The sequence below is a fragment of the Taudactylus pleione genome, unplaced genomic scaffold (genome assembly GCF_031769625.1).
Source record: "Taudactylus pleione unplaced genomic scaffold, aTauple2 ptg000483l, whole genome shotgun sequence".
NCBI classification, from domain to species: domain Eukaryota; kingdom Metazoa; phylum Chordata; class Amphibia; order Anura; family Myobatrachidae; genus Taudactylus; species Taudactylus pleione.
Genome location: NW_028284885.1, coordinates 1,256,811 through 1,269,385, shown reverse-complemented (window position 1 = coordinate 1,269,385; position 12,575 = coordinate 1,256,811). Strand labels below are relative to the sequence as shown.

The 12,575-nt window shown below is 45.2% G+C and overlaps 1 protein-coding gene across 1 annotated transcript; it reads right to left on the bottom strand.

Moving 5' to 3' along the window:
• Positions 1-3,702: 3,702 nt before the first annotated feature.
• LOC148502790 (uncharacterized) lies at positions 3,703-7,282 on the bottom strand. Its single transcript, XM_088449352.1, has one exon. The coding sequence runs from the start codon at positions 7,180-7,182 to the stop codon at positions 6,001-6,003; it is 1,182 nt and encodes a 393-aa protein (XP_088305478.1). The 5' UTR covers positions 7,183-7,282; the 3' UTR covers positions 3,703-6,000.
• Positions 7,283-12,575: the final 5,293 nt, after the last annotated feature.

Here is a 12,575-nt window from a genome sequence, read left to right as displayed (position 1 = left end):
AGCAGTGTGATACCGGTATTATGTGTTATTATCCATAGGAGACGCTGCAGTGTGATACCGGTATTATATGTTATTATCCATAGGAGCCGCTGCAGTGTGATACCGGTATTATGTGTTATTATCCATAGGAGACGCTGCAGTGTGATACCGGTATTATGTGTTATTATCCATAGGAGCCGCTGCAGTGTGATACCGGTATTATGTGTTATTATCTATAGAAGCCGCTGCAGTGTGATACCGGTACTATGTGTTATTATTATCCATGGGAGACGCTGCAGAGTGATACCGGTACTATGTGTTATTATCCATAGGAGACGCTGCAGTGTGATACCGGTACTATGTGTTATTATCCATAAGAGCTGCTGCAGTGTGATACCGGTATTGTGTGTTATTATCCATAGGAGACGCTGCAGTGTGATACCGGTATTATGTGTTATTATCCATAGGAGCCGCTGCAGTGTGATACCGGTATTATGTGTTATCATCCATAGGAGTCGCTGCAGTGTGATACCGGTACTGTGTGTTATTATCCATAGGAGCCGCTGCAGTGTGATACAGGTATTATGTGTTATTAACCATATGAGCCGCTGCAGTGTGATACCGGTATTATGTGTTATTATTATCCATAGGAGCCGCTGCAGTGTGATACCAGTACTATGTGTTATTATCCATAGGAGACGCTGCAGTGTGATACCGGTATTATGTGTTATTATCCATAGGAGCCGCTGCAGTGTGATACCGGTATTATGTGTTATTATCTATAGAAGCTGCTGCAGTGTGATACCGGTATTATGTGTTATTATCCATAGGAGACGCTGCAGTGTGATACCGGTATTGTGCGTTATTATCCATAGGAGCCGCCGCAGTGTGATACCGGTATTGTGCGTTATTATCCATAGGAGCCGCTGCAGTGCGATACCGGTATTATGTGTTATTATCCATAGGAGCCGCTGCAGTGTGATACCGGTATTGTGCGTTATTATCCATAGGAGCAGCTGCAGTGTGATACCGGTATTATGTGTTATTATCCATAGGAGCCGCTGCAGTGTGATACCGGTATTGTGTTGTTATCCATAGAAGCCGCTGCAGTGTGATACCGGTATTATGTGTTGTTATCCATAGGAGCCGCTGCAGTGTCATACCGGTATTGTGTGTTATTATCCATAGGAGCCGCTGCAGTGTGATACCGGTATTATGTGTTATTATCCATAGGAGCCGCTGCAGTGTGATACCGGTATTATGTGTTATTATCCATAGGAGCCGCTGCAGTGTGATACCGGTATTATGTGTTATTATCCATAGGAGCCGCTGCAGTGTGATACTGGTATTATGTGTTATTATCCATAGGAGCCGCTGCAGTGTGATACCGGTATTATGTGTTATTATCCATAGGAGCCGCTGCAGTGTGATACCGGTATTATGTGTTATTATCCATAGGAGCCGCTGCAGTGTGATACCGGTACTGTTTGTTATTATCCATAGGAGCCGCTGCAGTGTGATTCCGGTATTGTGTGTTATTATTATCCATAGGAGCCGCTGCAGTGTGATACAGGTATTATGTGTTATTATCCATAGGAGCCGCTGCAGTGTGATACCGGTATTATGTGTTATTATTATCCATAGGAGCCGCTGCAGTGTGATACCAGTACTATGTGTTATTATCCATAGGAGCCGCTGCAGTGTGATACCGGTATTGTGCGTTATTATCCATAGGAGCAGCTGCAGTGTGATACCGGTATTATGTGTTATTATCCATAGGAGCCGCTGCAGTGTGATACCGGTATTTTGTGTTATTATCCATAGAAGCCGCTGCAGTGTGATACCGGTATTATGTGTTGTTATCAATAGGAGACGTGATACCGGTATTATGTGTTATTATCCATAGGAGCCGCTGCAGTGTGATACCGGTATTATGTGTTATTATCCATAGGGGCCGCTGCAGTGTGATACCGGTACTATGTGTTATTATCCATAGGAGACGCTGCAGTGTGATACCGGTATTATGTGTTATTATCCATAGGAGCCGCTGCAGTGTGATACCGGTATTATGCGTTATTATCCATAGGAGGCGCTGCAGTGTGATACCGGTATTGTGTGTTATTATCCATAGGAGCCGCTGCAATGTGATACCGGTATTATGTGTTATTATCTATAGAAGCCGCTGCAGTGTGATACCGGTATTATGTGTTATTATTATCCATAGGAGAAGCTGCAGTGTGATACCGGTACTATGTGTTATTATTATCCATAAGAGCCGCAGCAGTGTGATACCGGTATTATGTGTTATTATCCATAGGAGACGCTGCAGTGTGATACCGGTATTATATGTTATTATCCATAGGAGCCGCTGCAGTGTGATACCGGTATTATGTGTTATTATCCATAGGAGACGCTGCAGTGTGATACCGGTATTATGTGTTATTATCCATAGGAGCCGCTGCAGTGTGATACCGGTATTATGTGTTATTATCTATAGAAGCCGCTGCAGTGTGATACCGGTACTATGTGTTATTATTATCCATGGGAGACGCTGCAGAGTGATACCGGTACTATGTGTTATTATCCATAGGAGACGCTGCAGTGTGATACCGGTACTATGTGTTATTATCCATAAGAGCTGCTGCAGTGTGATACCGGTATTGTGTGTTATTATCCATAGGAGACGCTGCAGTGTGATACCGGTATTATGTGTTATTATCCATAGGAGCCGCTGCAGTGTGATACCGGTATTATGTGTTATCATCCATAGGAGTCGCTGCAGTGTGATACCGGTACTGTGTGTTATTATCCATAGGAGCCGCTGCAGTGTGATACAGGTATTATGTGTTATTAACCATATGAGCCGCTGCAGTGTGATACCGGTATTATGTGTTATTATTATCCATAGGAGCCGCTGCAGTGTGATACCAGTACTATGTGTTATTATCCATAGGAGACGCTGCAGTGTGATACCGGTATTATGTGTTATTATCCATAGGAGCCGCTGCAGTGTGATACCGGTATTATGTGTTATTATCTATAGAAGCTGCTGCAGTGTGATACCGGTATTATGTGTTATTATCCATAGGAGACGCTGCAGTGTGATACCGGTATTGTGCGTTATTATCCATAGGAGCCGCCGCAGTGTGATACCGGTATTGTGCGTTATTATCCATAGGAGCCGCTGCAGTGCGATACCGGTATTATGTGTTATTATCCATAGGAGCCGCTGCAGTGTGATACCGGTATTGTGCGTTATTATCCATAGGAGCAGCTGCAGTGTGATACCGGTATTATGTGTTATTATCCATAGGAGCCGCTGCAGTGTGATACCGGTATTGTGTTGTTATCCATAGAAGCCGCTGCAGTGTGATACCGGTATTATGTGTTGTTATCCATAGGAGCCGCTGCAGTGTCATACCGGTATTGTGTGTTATTATCCATAGGAGCCGCTGCAGTGTGATACCGGTATTATGTGTTATTATCCATAGGAGCCGCTGCAGTGTGATACCGGTATTATGTGTTATTATCCATAGGAGCCGCTGCAGTGTGATACCGGTATTATGTGTTATTATCCATAGGAGCCGCTGCAGTGTGATACCGGTATTATGTGTTATTATCCATAGGAGCCGCTGCAGTGTGATACCGGTATTATGTGTTATTATCCATAGGAGCCGCTGCAGTGTGATACCGGTATTATGTGTTATTATCCATAGGAGCCGCTGCAGTGTGATACCGGTACTGTTTGTTATTATCCATAGGAGCCGCTGCAGTGTGATTCCGGTATTGTGTGTTATTATTATCCATAGGAGCCGCTGCAGTGTGATACAGGTATTATGTGTTATTATCCATAGGAGCCGCTGCAGTGTGATACCGGTATTATGTGTTATTATTATCCATAGGAGCCGCTGCAGTGTGATACCAGTACTATGTGTTATTATCCATAGGAGATGCTTCAGTGTGATACTGGTGTTATGTGTTATTATCCATAGGAGCCGCTGCAGTGTGATACCGGTATTATGTGTTATTATCTATAGAAGCTGCTGCAGTGTGATACCGGTATTATGTGTTATTATCCATAGGAGACGCTGCAGTGTGATACCGGTATTGTGCGTTATTATCCATAGGAGCCGCTGCAGTGTGATACCGGTATTGTGCGTTATTATCCATAGGAGCCGCTGCAGTGTGATACCGGTGTTATGTGTTATTATCCATAGGAGCCGCTGCAGTGTGATACCGGTATTGTGCGTTATTATCCATAGGAGCAGCTGCAGTGTGATACCGGTATTATGTGTTATTATCCATAGGAGCCGCTGCAGTGTGATACCAGTATTTTGTGTTATTATCCATAGAAGCCGCTGCAGTGTGATACCGGTATTATGTGTTGTTATCCATAGGAGCCGCTGCAGTGTCACACCGGTATTGTGTGTTATTATCCATAGGAGCCGCTGCAGTGTGATACCGGTACTGTGTGTTATTATCCATAGGAGCCGCTGCAGTGTGATACCGGTATTATGTGTTATTATCCATAGGAGACGCTGCAGTGTGATACCGGTATTATAAGTTATTAACCATATGAGCCGCTGCAGTGTGATACCGGTATTATGTGTTATTATTATCCATAGGAGCCGCTGCAGTGTGATACCAGTACTATGTGTTTTTATGGCATCGCGATTTGTTATGTGTTTCACATTCATTCGTTTTAATAAATTGCAGTATTTAGGGGGAGATGTATCAAAGGCTCAGAGAAGCCTCGGAGAGAGGTAAAGTACCAAACAATGAGATTATAACTGTCATATTACAGTCAGTGCTTGAAAACTGACAGTTAGGAGCCAATTGGTTGATGCTTTAGTTCTCCTGACGGCTGGATACATCTCCCCCTAAGTCCATTCCATGGGAATCGGTATGTAATGTTGGCGGCTGTTTAACCACCGGCTCAAATACAGACAGCGGCAGGCCGAAATCCCGACAGCTGCAGCAAAGTACCCTAACCCTCCCGTAGGGTTGCCTAACCCTAACCCCCCCGTACCGTAATCCTCCCTCCCCGTGGTTCAACGCTAAAACACCTGGGTACCTTCGTTCGGTATGCCAGGTGTTGAGATTCCGTAGTGGGGCTAATAATAGGCGTCAGGATTTTGACAGTATCTCACACAGCAATGGCCTTTTTGTTGTGTGTTTAGTATAGCTTTCCGTGTTACGCCAGGTATGTTGTAGGGATGGCCAGCGGTGGATTATCCATCGATGTTCACCATTGGTGGTTGGCCTTAATGGTATGAAACCATCAACTGGAAACCATTGATGGTTTCGACCACCGATGGTTATTCCTCGTTTAATACTTGCCGAGCAGCATGCCAATCAAAGAGTAGGAGCAGGGCTTTGTAGGTCTAGTCTGGGACGTTTCTAGGCTCTTTGTACCGACACCTGGGGGGGAAGGGGGGGGGGCATTGCGTGGATCTGTGCCATCGATGGCGTAGAACAATTGAATCTTCGAAACTGATCGTCCATCACTATGGTGATCCCTAGTAAGATGCAAGTAATGAGGCATTGTCAGCTCTCCAGATGTTGTGCTAGTGTCTCAGTATAACCGGCAAACAAAAAATGCTATGTTACACTAGTTTATTTAAACAACCAAACACAGTATTATTAAAAAGTTGTCTGGTAACATGACCACTGTCATTGGATGTGATCATAACTTTGTAAAGCCAAACCTATACGAAAAACATAACAAAATATATATAAAACATAGGTTTACCGTACTATTCCTTTAAACTGGGACACACATGAATTACACAGGTTCTGTGGCTGGCTGGCTTCAGGTCTGCATTTCACCTGGTTTTAATCAGCCACAGAGCCTTCATAATTCATGAGTGTCCTGTTCTAAGGTATAGTATGGTCAGATTAATAATATAGAAGCTTGGTTCTTCCAGCTGGTATATACAAATAAAAAAAATGGAATGTAAAATGTATTAAACCCAAATTGAAACTACTTCTGAATAAAAATATTTGCAGCTACACAAAGCATCATGTTTTCTTAAGTCTCCCAGTTTCCTGTAAGTATCGGATCACATTTGGTATATTAATCCCTTTAAATTCAGGATTTGTAGCAGCATACATCTCAAAAGCGCTGCTGACCTCGGAGGCCTCCATATTTTTGATGCTGCTGAAGAAGATCTGTGCGGCGTCACTTTGCGTTACCGCTTCCAACTGTAGGCTGGAGCTCTTGGCACATTGTGACGTTGAAGGAGCTGATTTATCTAGAGTCTCTGGATTATTACTTTTGCCCTTTGCATCAGCCCCGTCTGTATGTACTGGAGTCGGACAACTGCTGGAGAGGACCTGCTGCAACGCCTCTGCGTTTTCCTGCTTTTTCTGAAACTTAAACAGCGCTTCTCTACAATTCCGAGTGATGTTTGCAACAAGCCGGGCGTCCTCATCAGTCTGTATATCAAAGTTTCTCAAGTAATCCAAAAATCCATCATTGTGTTTAAACTGCTGGCTATTCATCTGTCTCCATATGTCATTCTTTATGGCGTCCTGTCTTTCCAGATGCTCCGATGGCGTGTGCGATTTTGTACCTTGGGAAGCGGCAGAGTCTCTGCTTAAGTCGATGTGACTGGGTTGTAAAGCGTCTGTTTCCCTCCTGGGGAGATCGATACTGCTGAAGGAATATTTGGCCACTTTGACCGGCGTTGGGCCTTCGGGGTAAATTTTGGTTTCTTTAATTTTTTTCTTCTCACGGTAACAGAGAATCTGCAGTGCAGATAAGCGCATTGCCTCTACCTTACTAGCCTTATCTGTAAACTGGTCTACGTAAGCGGATGTCTCAGGGTAGTGTCTGTCCAGATATTGTTTGGAATGATATAGATCGGTTACATGGCCGATAACATAGTGTCTGTCCGTTTCTACAGCGCAGAGGTGACAGAGGTACCTGGACACGTACCTGCCCTCCTGGATTTCCTCAATGTACTCCAGGCCCAGTATGGGCTCATCACTCAAATAAGTATCCAGGAAATGCTGGAAGCTGGGTATGTGAGGAATCAGCTCTGGGCAAACATGTAACAGGACGTTTCTGTGCTTGTACCCTATGATGTGGTTGTTTAGCTTTGAGACTGAGCGGCAAGTATAATTGCAATGTGTACAGGTAAATATCCTGTCATCACTCGGCTTGCATCCATATTTCTTCTTTCCTTTCCTCTTCCCCATGACTGGAAGCAGCAGGACAGACGGACGAACTTGAACAACGGGCGTTCAGTTAGCTGGGCAGACACTTCCGGTATCCGTGCATGTAAGAGGGTGTAACCTCCAACGGCTTCAGAATAGACAGTGCGCAGGCGCAGCTCACAAACGGCAAGCAGTGCGCAAGCGCGGGGTGTAAACTGCAGAGTGCGCGAGCGACGTAGCCTTACGGAGATGGCGCAGGGGATTGCGTCCCAGACAGAAAGACAGCGCGTAGAGTGCGCTTAATGAGGGAATAATTATTTGTACTCAAAAGTAGAATAAATATTCAGCAGCTGTCTCACTACACACATTTATTTTATTTACATGGTTATTTAGAATAAAGATCAGTAGGTTTGTCACCATTCTAGCACCCAGTCCAGCAGTTGTGGCACTACAAGTCCCATGCTAGCCTTCATGGTGAGACTTGTAGCTCTAATTGAAGCAGTTGTTTGTACTCTAATTGAAGCAATTGTCTTAGACGGTTCTATAGTATAGAGAATATTCTGCTGACATTGGCATGCTGGGGTTTATAGTTCTACAACTGGAGTGCCACAGTAGTATAGAACAGATGGTGGCATGCTGGGACTTCTTGTTCTACAGCTGCAGCACCACAGATTTCCTAAACCTGTTCTGTAGAATAGAGAAAATTAGACTGCTGGCATGCTGAGATTTATAGTTCTACCACTGGAGTGCAACCGGTTATCACAGTGTGTTCTACATCAGCGGTTCTCAAACTGGGCCCCTAGGGACCCCACACAGGTCACGATTTCCAGGTCACCAAGCAGGTACATAGGTGTATTCATTACTCACTGACACATTTTAAAAGAGCCACAGGTGGAGCTAATTATTTCACTTGCGCTTCTGTGAGGAGACCTGGAAAACATGAACTGTTTGGGGTCCTGAGGACCGATATTGAGAACCTATGTTCTATAGCACAGGTTCTCAAACTCAGACCCCAAACAGTACATGTTTTCCAGGTCTATTCACAGAATCACAAGTGAAATAATTAGCTCCACCTGTGGACATTTTAAAATGTGTAGGATGAGTAATGGATACACCTGTGCACCTGCTGGGTGACCTGGAAAACGTCAACTGTGTGGGCTCCTGAGGGCCGAGTTTGAGAACCACTGTTCTGTAGTATCTATAGCAGAGTTTCCCCAGCTGCATTACAGTCCAGGTTTTAAGTATATCCATGCTTGAGCACAGTTGACTTAATTAGTACCTCAATCAATTTGATTTAACCATCTGGGCTCAAGCAGGGATATTCAGAAAACCTGGACTGTAACAGCGGAGTTTGGGAACTTCTGACCTATATAATAAAAGTTAACAACTGTCACTCTTGTCGCTGCTCCTATATGTAGACCTCACTTCGGCGTTGTCCATCAAGCAAAGTGACATCATCAGCATACCGCCAGTGTGACCAGGTGCTTCTGCAGCCAATCTGCAGATCTGCATGATCATCTCCTGCGGCACAGGACCTGTGCAGCTTAGAAGGAAAAACCCCAGGGAATGACAAGGGTACAAACACTAATATATAATATTCAGTGGATGTGAGCAGGTGGCATGGAAAGCTGTGTCTGATCGGTCATTATTTTTAGGGCTCTGTCACACATGCGCTGGGGAGAAGCATAAAATCGAACTCATGGTTTTTATGTGTCTTCCTTGCTCTTTTCATGTGCTGCTCTATAACTTTGCAGTTTATAGTACTGTTAGCTCTTCTACAATGTGAAATACGGCAGTAAAGTTTGAGGCTGGAACGTCACCATTGTCACTACCTTATATTCAATGCAATTTTTTAGTGCAGTGCGTTTATATGTCCAGCTGTTGTGGAACTACAAGTCCCTGACTAGCCTGCAAGTTGGGACTTGTAGTTCTAATACAACTGGAGTGCCATTTACTGTAATGTACTTTTCATGCATTTATTATTGTGTAAAAAGCACAAAAAAAGGGATAATCGGGGCTATTATTGGTACATATGAAACAGGCAGGTCCCTCCTTCCCTCCTCTGCTGCCCCTAACCTCCTCTCCTCCCGGGATCTGTCAATCCGTCTCTTGCTAGGGGCCAGTCTTGTATTTCTGCTGTGCTGGATCATCCGAACTTTGCTGAAAAGTAGCAGCATATATACTGTACTAAGGGCCCGATCCAGACCCACTCGCAACGTTGTGTTAGCTCGCCGCTGGCCGATTTTCTCTGTCTGCACTTGCGCAAAAGACGCAATGCACGTGCGCGAACCAGTCAAAGACGCCTCGTCAGACTGAGTGACAGGACGTGCTGTTTGTGGGTGGTAACGGGGTGGCTGAAGGAAACGGGGGTGTGGTGCTGCAAACAAAGGCGTGTCTGAACGTCTCAACGCCGTTAGTTGGGTGTACATAATTAAGAGGTAGCGTAATTGTACATGTCACCTGGCTGTGTAACATGCTGCAGTGATCGTAGTGCATGCGGTAGGGTATGGTCAACCACAAGCGCTGCGTATGCCTCCGATGATTCTCGATGTTACCGATTGTCTTATACACTTCCTGGAGATGACTTAGGTTGCGAAGGGAAGGGGGCATCTTATGACTGGCTGGTGGGCGTCTTGCAGCCAGCCCGCGTTCGCACGTTAAGACATAGTTGAGGCAGATGCATGAAGCTCTGGGAAGTGATAAAGTGAAGAGTGATAAACGACCAACCAATCAGCTCCTAACTCATTTTTCAAACACAGCCTGTAACATGACAGTTGGGAGCTGATTGGTTGGTTGTTTATCACTCTGCACTTTATCACTTCCCAGAGGTTCATACATCTGCCCCAGGCGTACTGTTGTCTTGCTGTGCGATCACGGGATTTGCATACTCTGGTGTGTATGGCTGCGGGCGAACGCAGCGTTGCGAGTGGGTCTGAATCAGGCCCTAAGTTCGATGGTCCGGGGATTTCCATTTTTTTGTTTTGCCAAGACCCTATGGCTTGCCTACATGGAACGAAGAGGACCCGAACTTCGTATAGGATACAGTGAGTATGGATATTTTTTTTTTACAGGTAACCTATGGATATTCTACTGGAGAAGGGAACTGATGGGCTTAAGGGATACATAGGTGAGTATGTGAGATAGTGTGTGTACACAGGGCAGGGGGCGCTGTTTGGGCATGTCAATTTTCCTTTTGATCATCATTCTCACTTGTAGCTTCCTCTTCTTTTATCCCCAGCCTCTCCTGGCCTCTCCTATCTCTTCCCTGGCCCTTCCCCATGAGGCCATGGCCCTTTTTCGGGTGCATTATCTTATGTCCCTTTTTGAAAAATGGGGGGAGGGTGCGCCAGTGCTCTTTCTGGCACAGGGCACCAAAAAGTCTAGTTATGGCTCTGTGTGTACATGTGTGTGTACATGTGTGTTTTAATAAAATGTTACTTTCAAAGGTGTGCGTCCTGTGTTTATTTTAATACTTCTTTTGCTGTGGAACTACAGGTACCAGCGGGCCCGTAATGCCCCGCATGCTGGTACTTGTGGTTCTCCAAGTACTAACATGCGAGGGAGGCTTGTTGGGACCTGTAGTTCCACAGCAATTGACAATATTTTTGCTTTTATCAAATGCACCACACTACAATATCAACCCGGTACTCACTGCTCCGGGGATAGCCCTGGGCTATCAACCTAGGCCTGGGGTGCCCTGGAGAGGGGGAAAGCTTTTATGGGGGGTCCCCGGCTCCCCAGGGATCCCCGGCCTGAGCTGACTAGCAGTCAGGGTTGATGCTTCCGCTGGGTGACCCTGTGAAAGGGCTCCCCTGGCTGTGGCATTAGCTAGAAAAAGTCTGGTGCTGGTCGGGGGTGACGCTGTATTTTTTCTTTTCTTTTTACACGGGTTTCATTTTTTTTTTTACCACAGCAGCACAGAGGGGTCTCACTGCCCCTGTCCGTGCTCCTGTGTCAATGACACAGATGCATGTAACATGGATCTTCCTGGTCCGTGCGTGCATCTGTGTCATTGAAATACACAGCAGCACAGACGGGTCTCACTGATCCCGTCCGTGCTTCTGTGTCAATGACATAAATGTATGTAGCACGGATCTCCCTGGTCCGAGCCTGCATCTGTGTAATATCGCACACAATCTAATGAATATGCAAATCATTAGATGGTGCACGATAGTTTGGGTGAACATCGTGCAGCTTTTGCTGCACAACGTTCACTTCAGCTGCCGGAGAGAGTTCAAGGGAGATTGCAAATGACATCGGATCGTTTGCAAATCGTACCGTGTATGGGGGCCTCAACAGCCCCCACTGACCTTGACAAATTCTAAGAGGCTTTCGATTGTGATGCTTCCTATTTCAGAATGCGTAGATTTCCCAATGAATGTCAGGCGGACACAGGGGCGGCTCTACCATTAGGCAGCTGCCTAGGGGCGCCAGGATCTTGGGGGGCGCCACAGAGTTTGCTCATCACAATGTTTAAGATGTGTCTGAGAGAGACATTCTTGTTGTACTAAATGCAGGTGGCAGCTGTAGAACTAAGATGATGCCTTCTCATTTTCACCTGATGGGTTGGAAAGTGGTTATTGCTGGCGGTGGTGGGGGGCAGCTCAGTAGGCTATTTTGCCTAGGGTGCCGAGAAAACCTTGCACCGGCCCTGGGGGACAGTGGTAGATCATCTTACCTAACAGAATCCTGAAAAACATCCAAAGACAACAGGTACAAAATTGTAGATATAATTGGAATATTATTGCCAAACAGCTGCCTCCACCTAATGGGGAACTGGACCCCCCCCCCAAAAAAACCAAAAACAAACAAAACTATTTTTCCAAAATTGGGGCTGCTACAGTTTATTACTTGCATTGCAAAGATTTGAGGAGTTTAGAAAGGTTCTTGTGTGGATGTTTATACGTAAACCACAGTTGATCTTTTAATTCCTTACAGTATGTTTTAAAATTATTTCATTTAAATGTGTTATGTGATATTGTGTATTATGATTATGTAAACATTTATATATTGGGGCAATAACATTATATCAAAATAAGTTTTTAATAATAAAATATTATTAACGAATAAGAGTCCTGAAGAGATAACAACACTCCTCTAATAGAGACATTACTTCTGGGATTGTTGATTGCTTGTTTCTTGCCTGTTTGTTCTGTTTTCTTCCATTTGTGGCTTACTGATGTCCCTCCATACACTGAACTATGGCCCTCATTCAGAGCCGTACGCTCTGAGCAGAGCGCACGCTCTGAATGAGGGCCGCCCTCCTAAAAAATGGAGCGTCCTCCTGGACGCTCGTATAGCTGTGGGTCACCACCCACAGCCTATACGAGCGTGCAGTTTGATGGCCGCGATGGTCTTGACCATCGCGACCATCTAAACTGCGAGCCGGATCCTGCGGTTGAGGTTTTCAACCGCAAGCTCCGGAGTGATTTTGG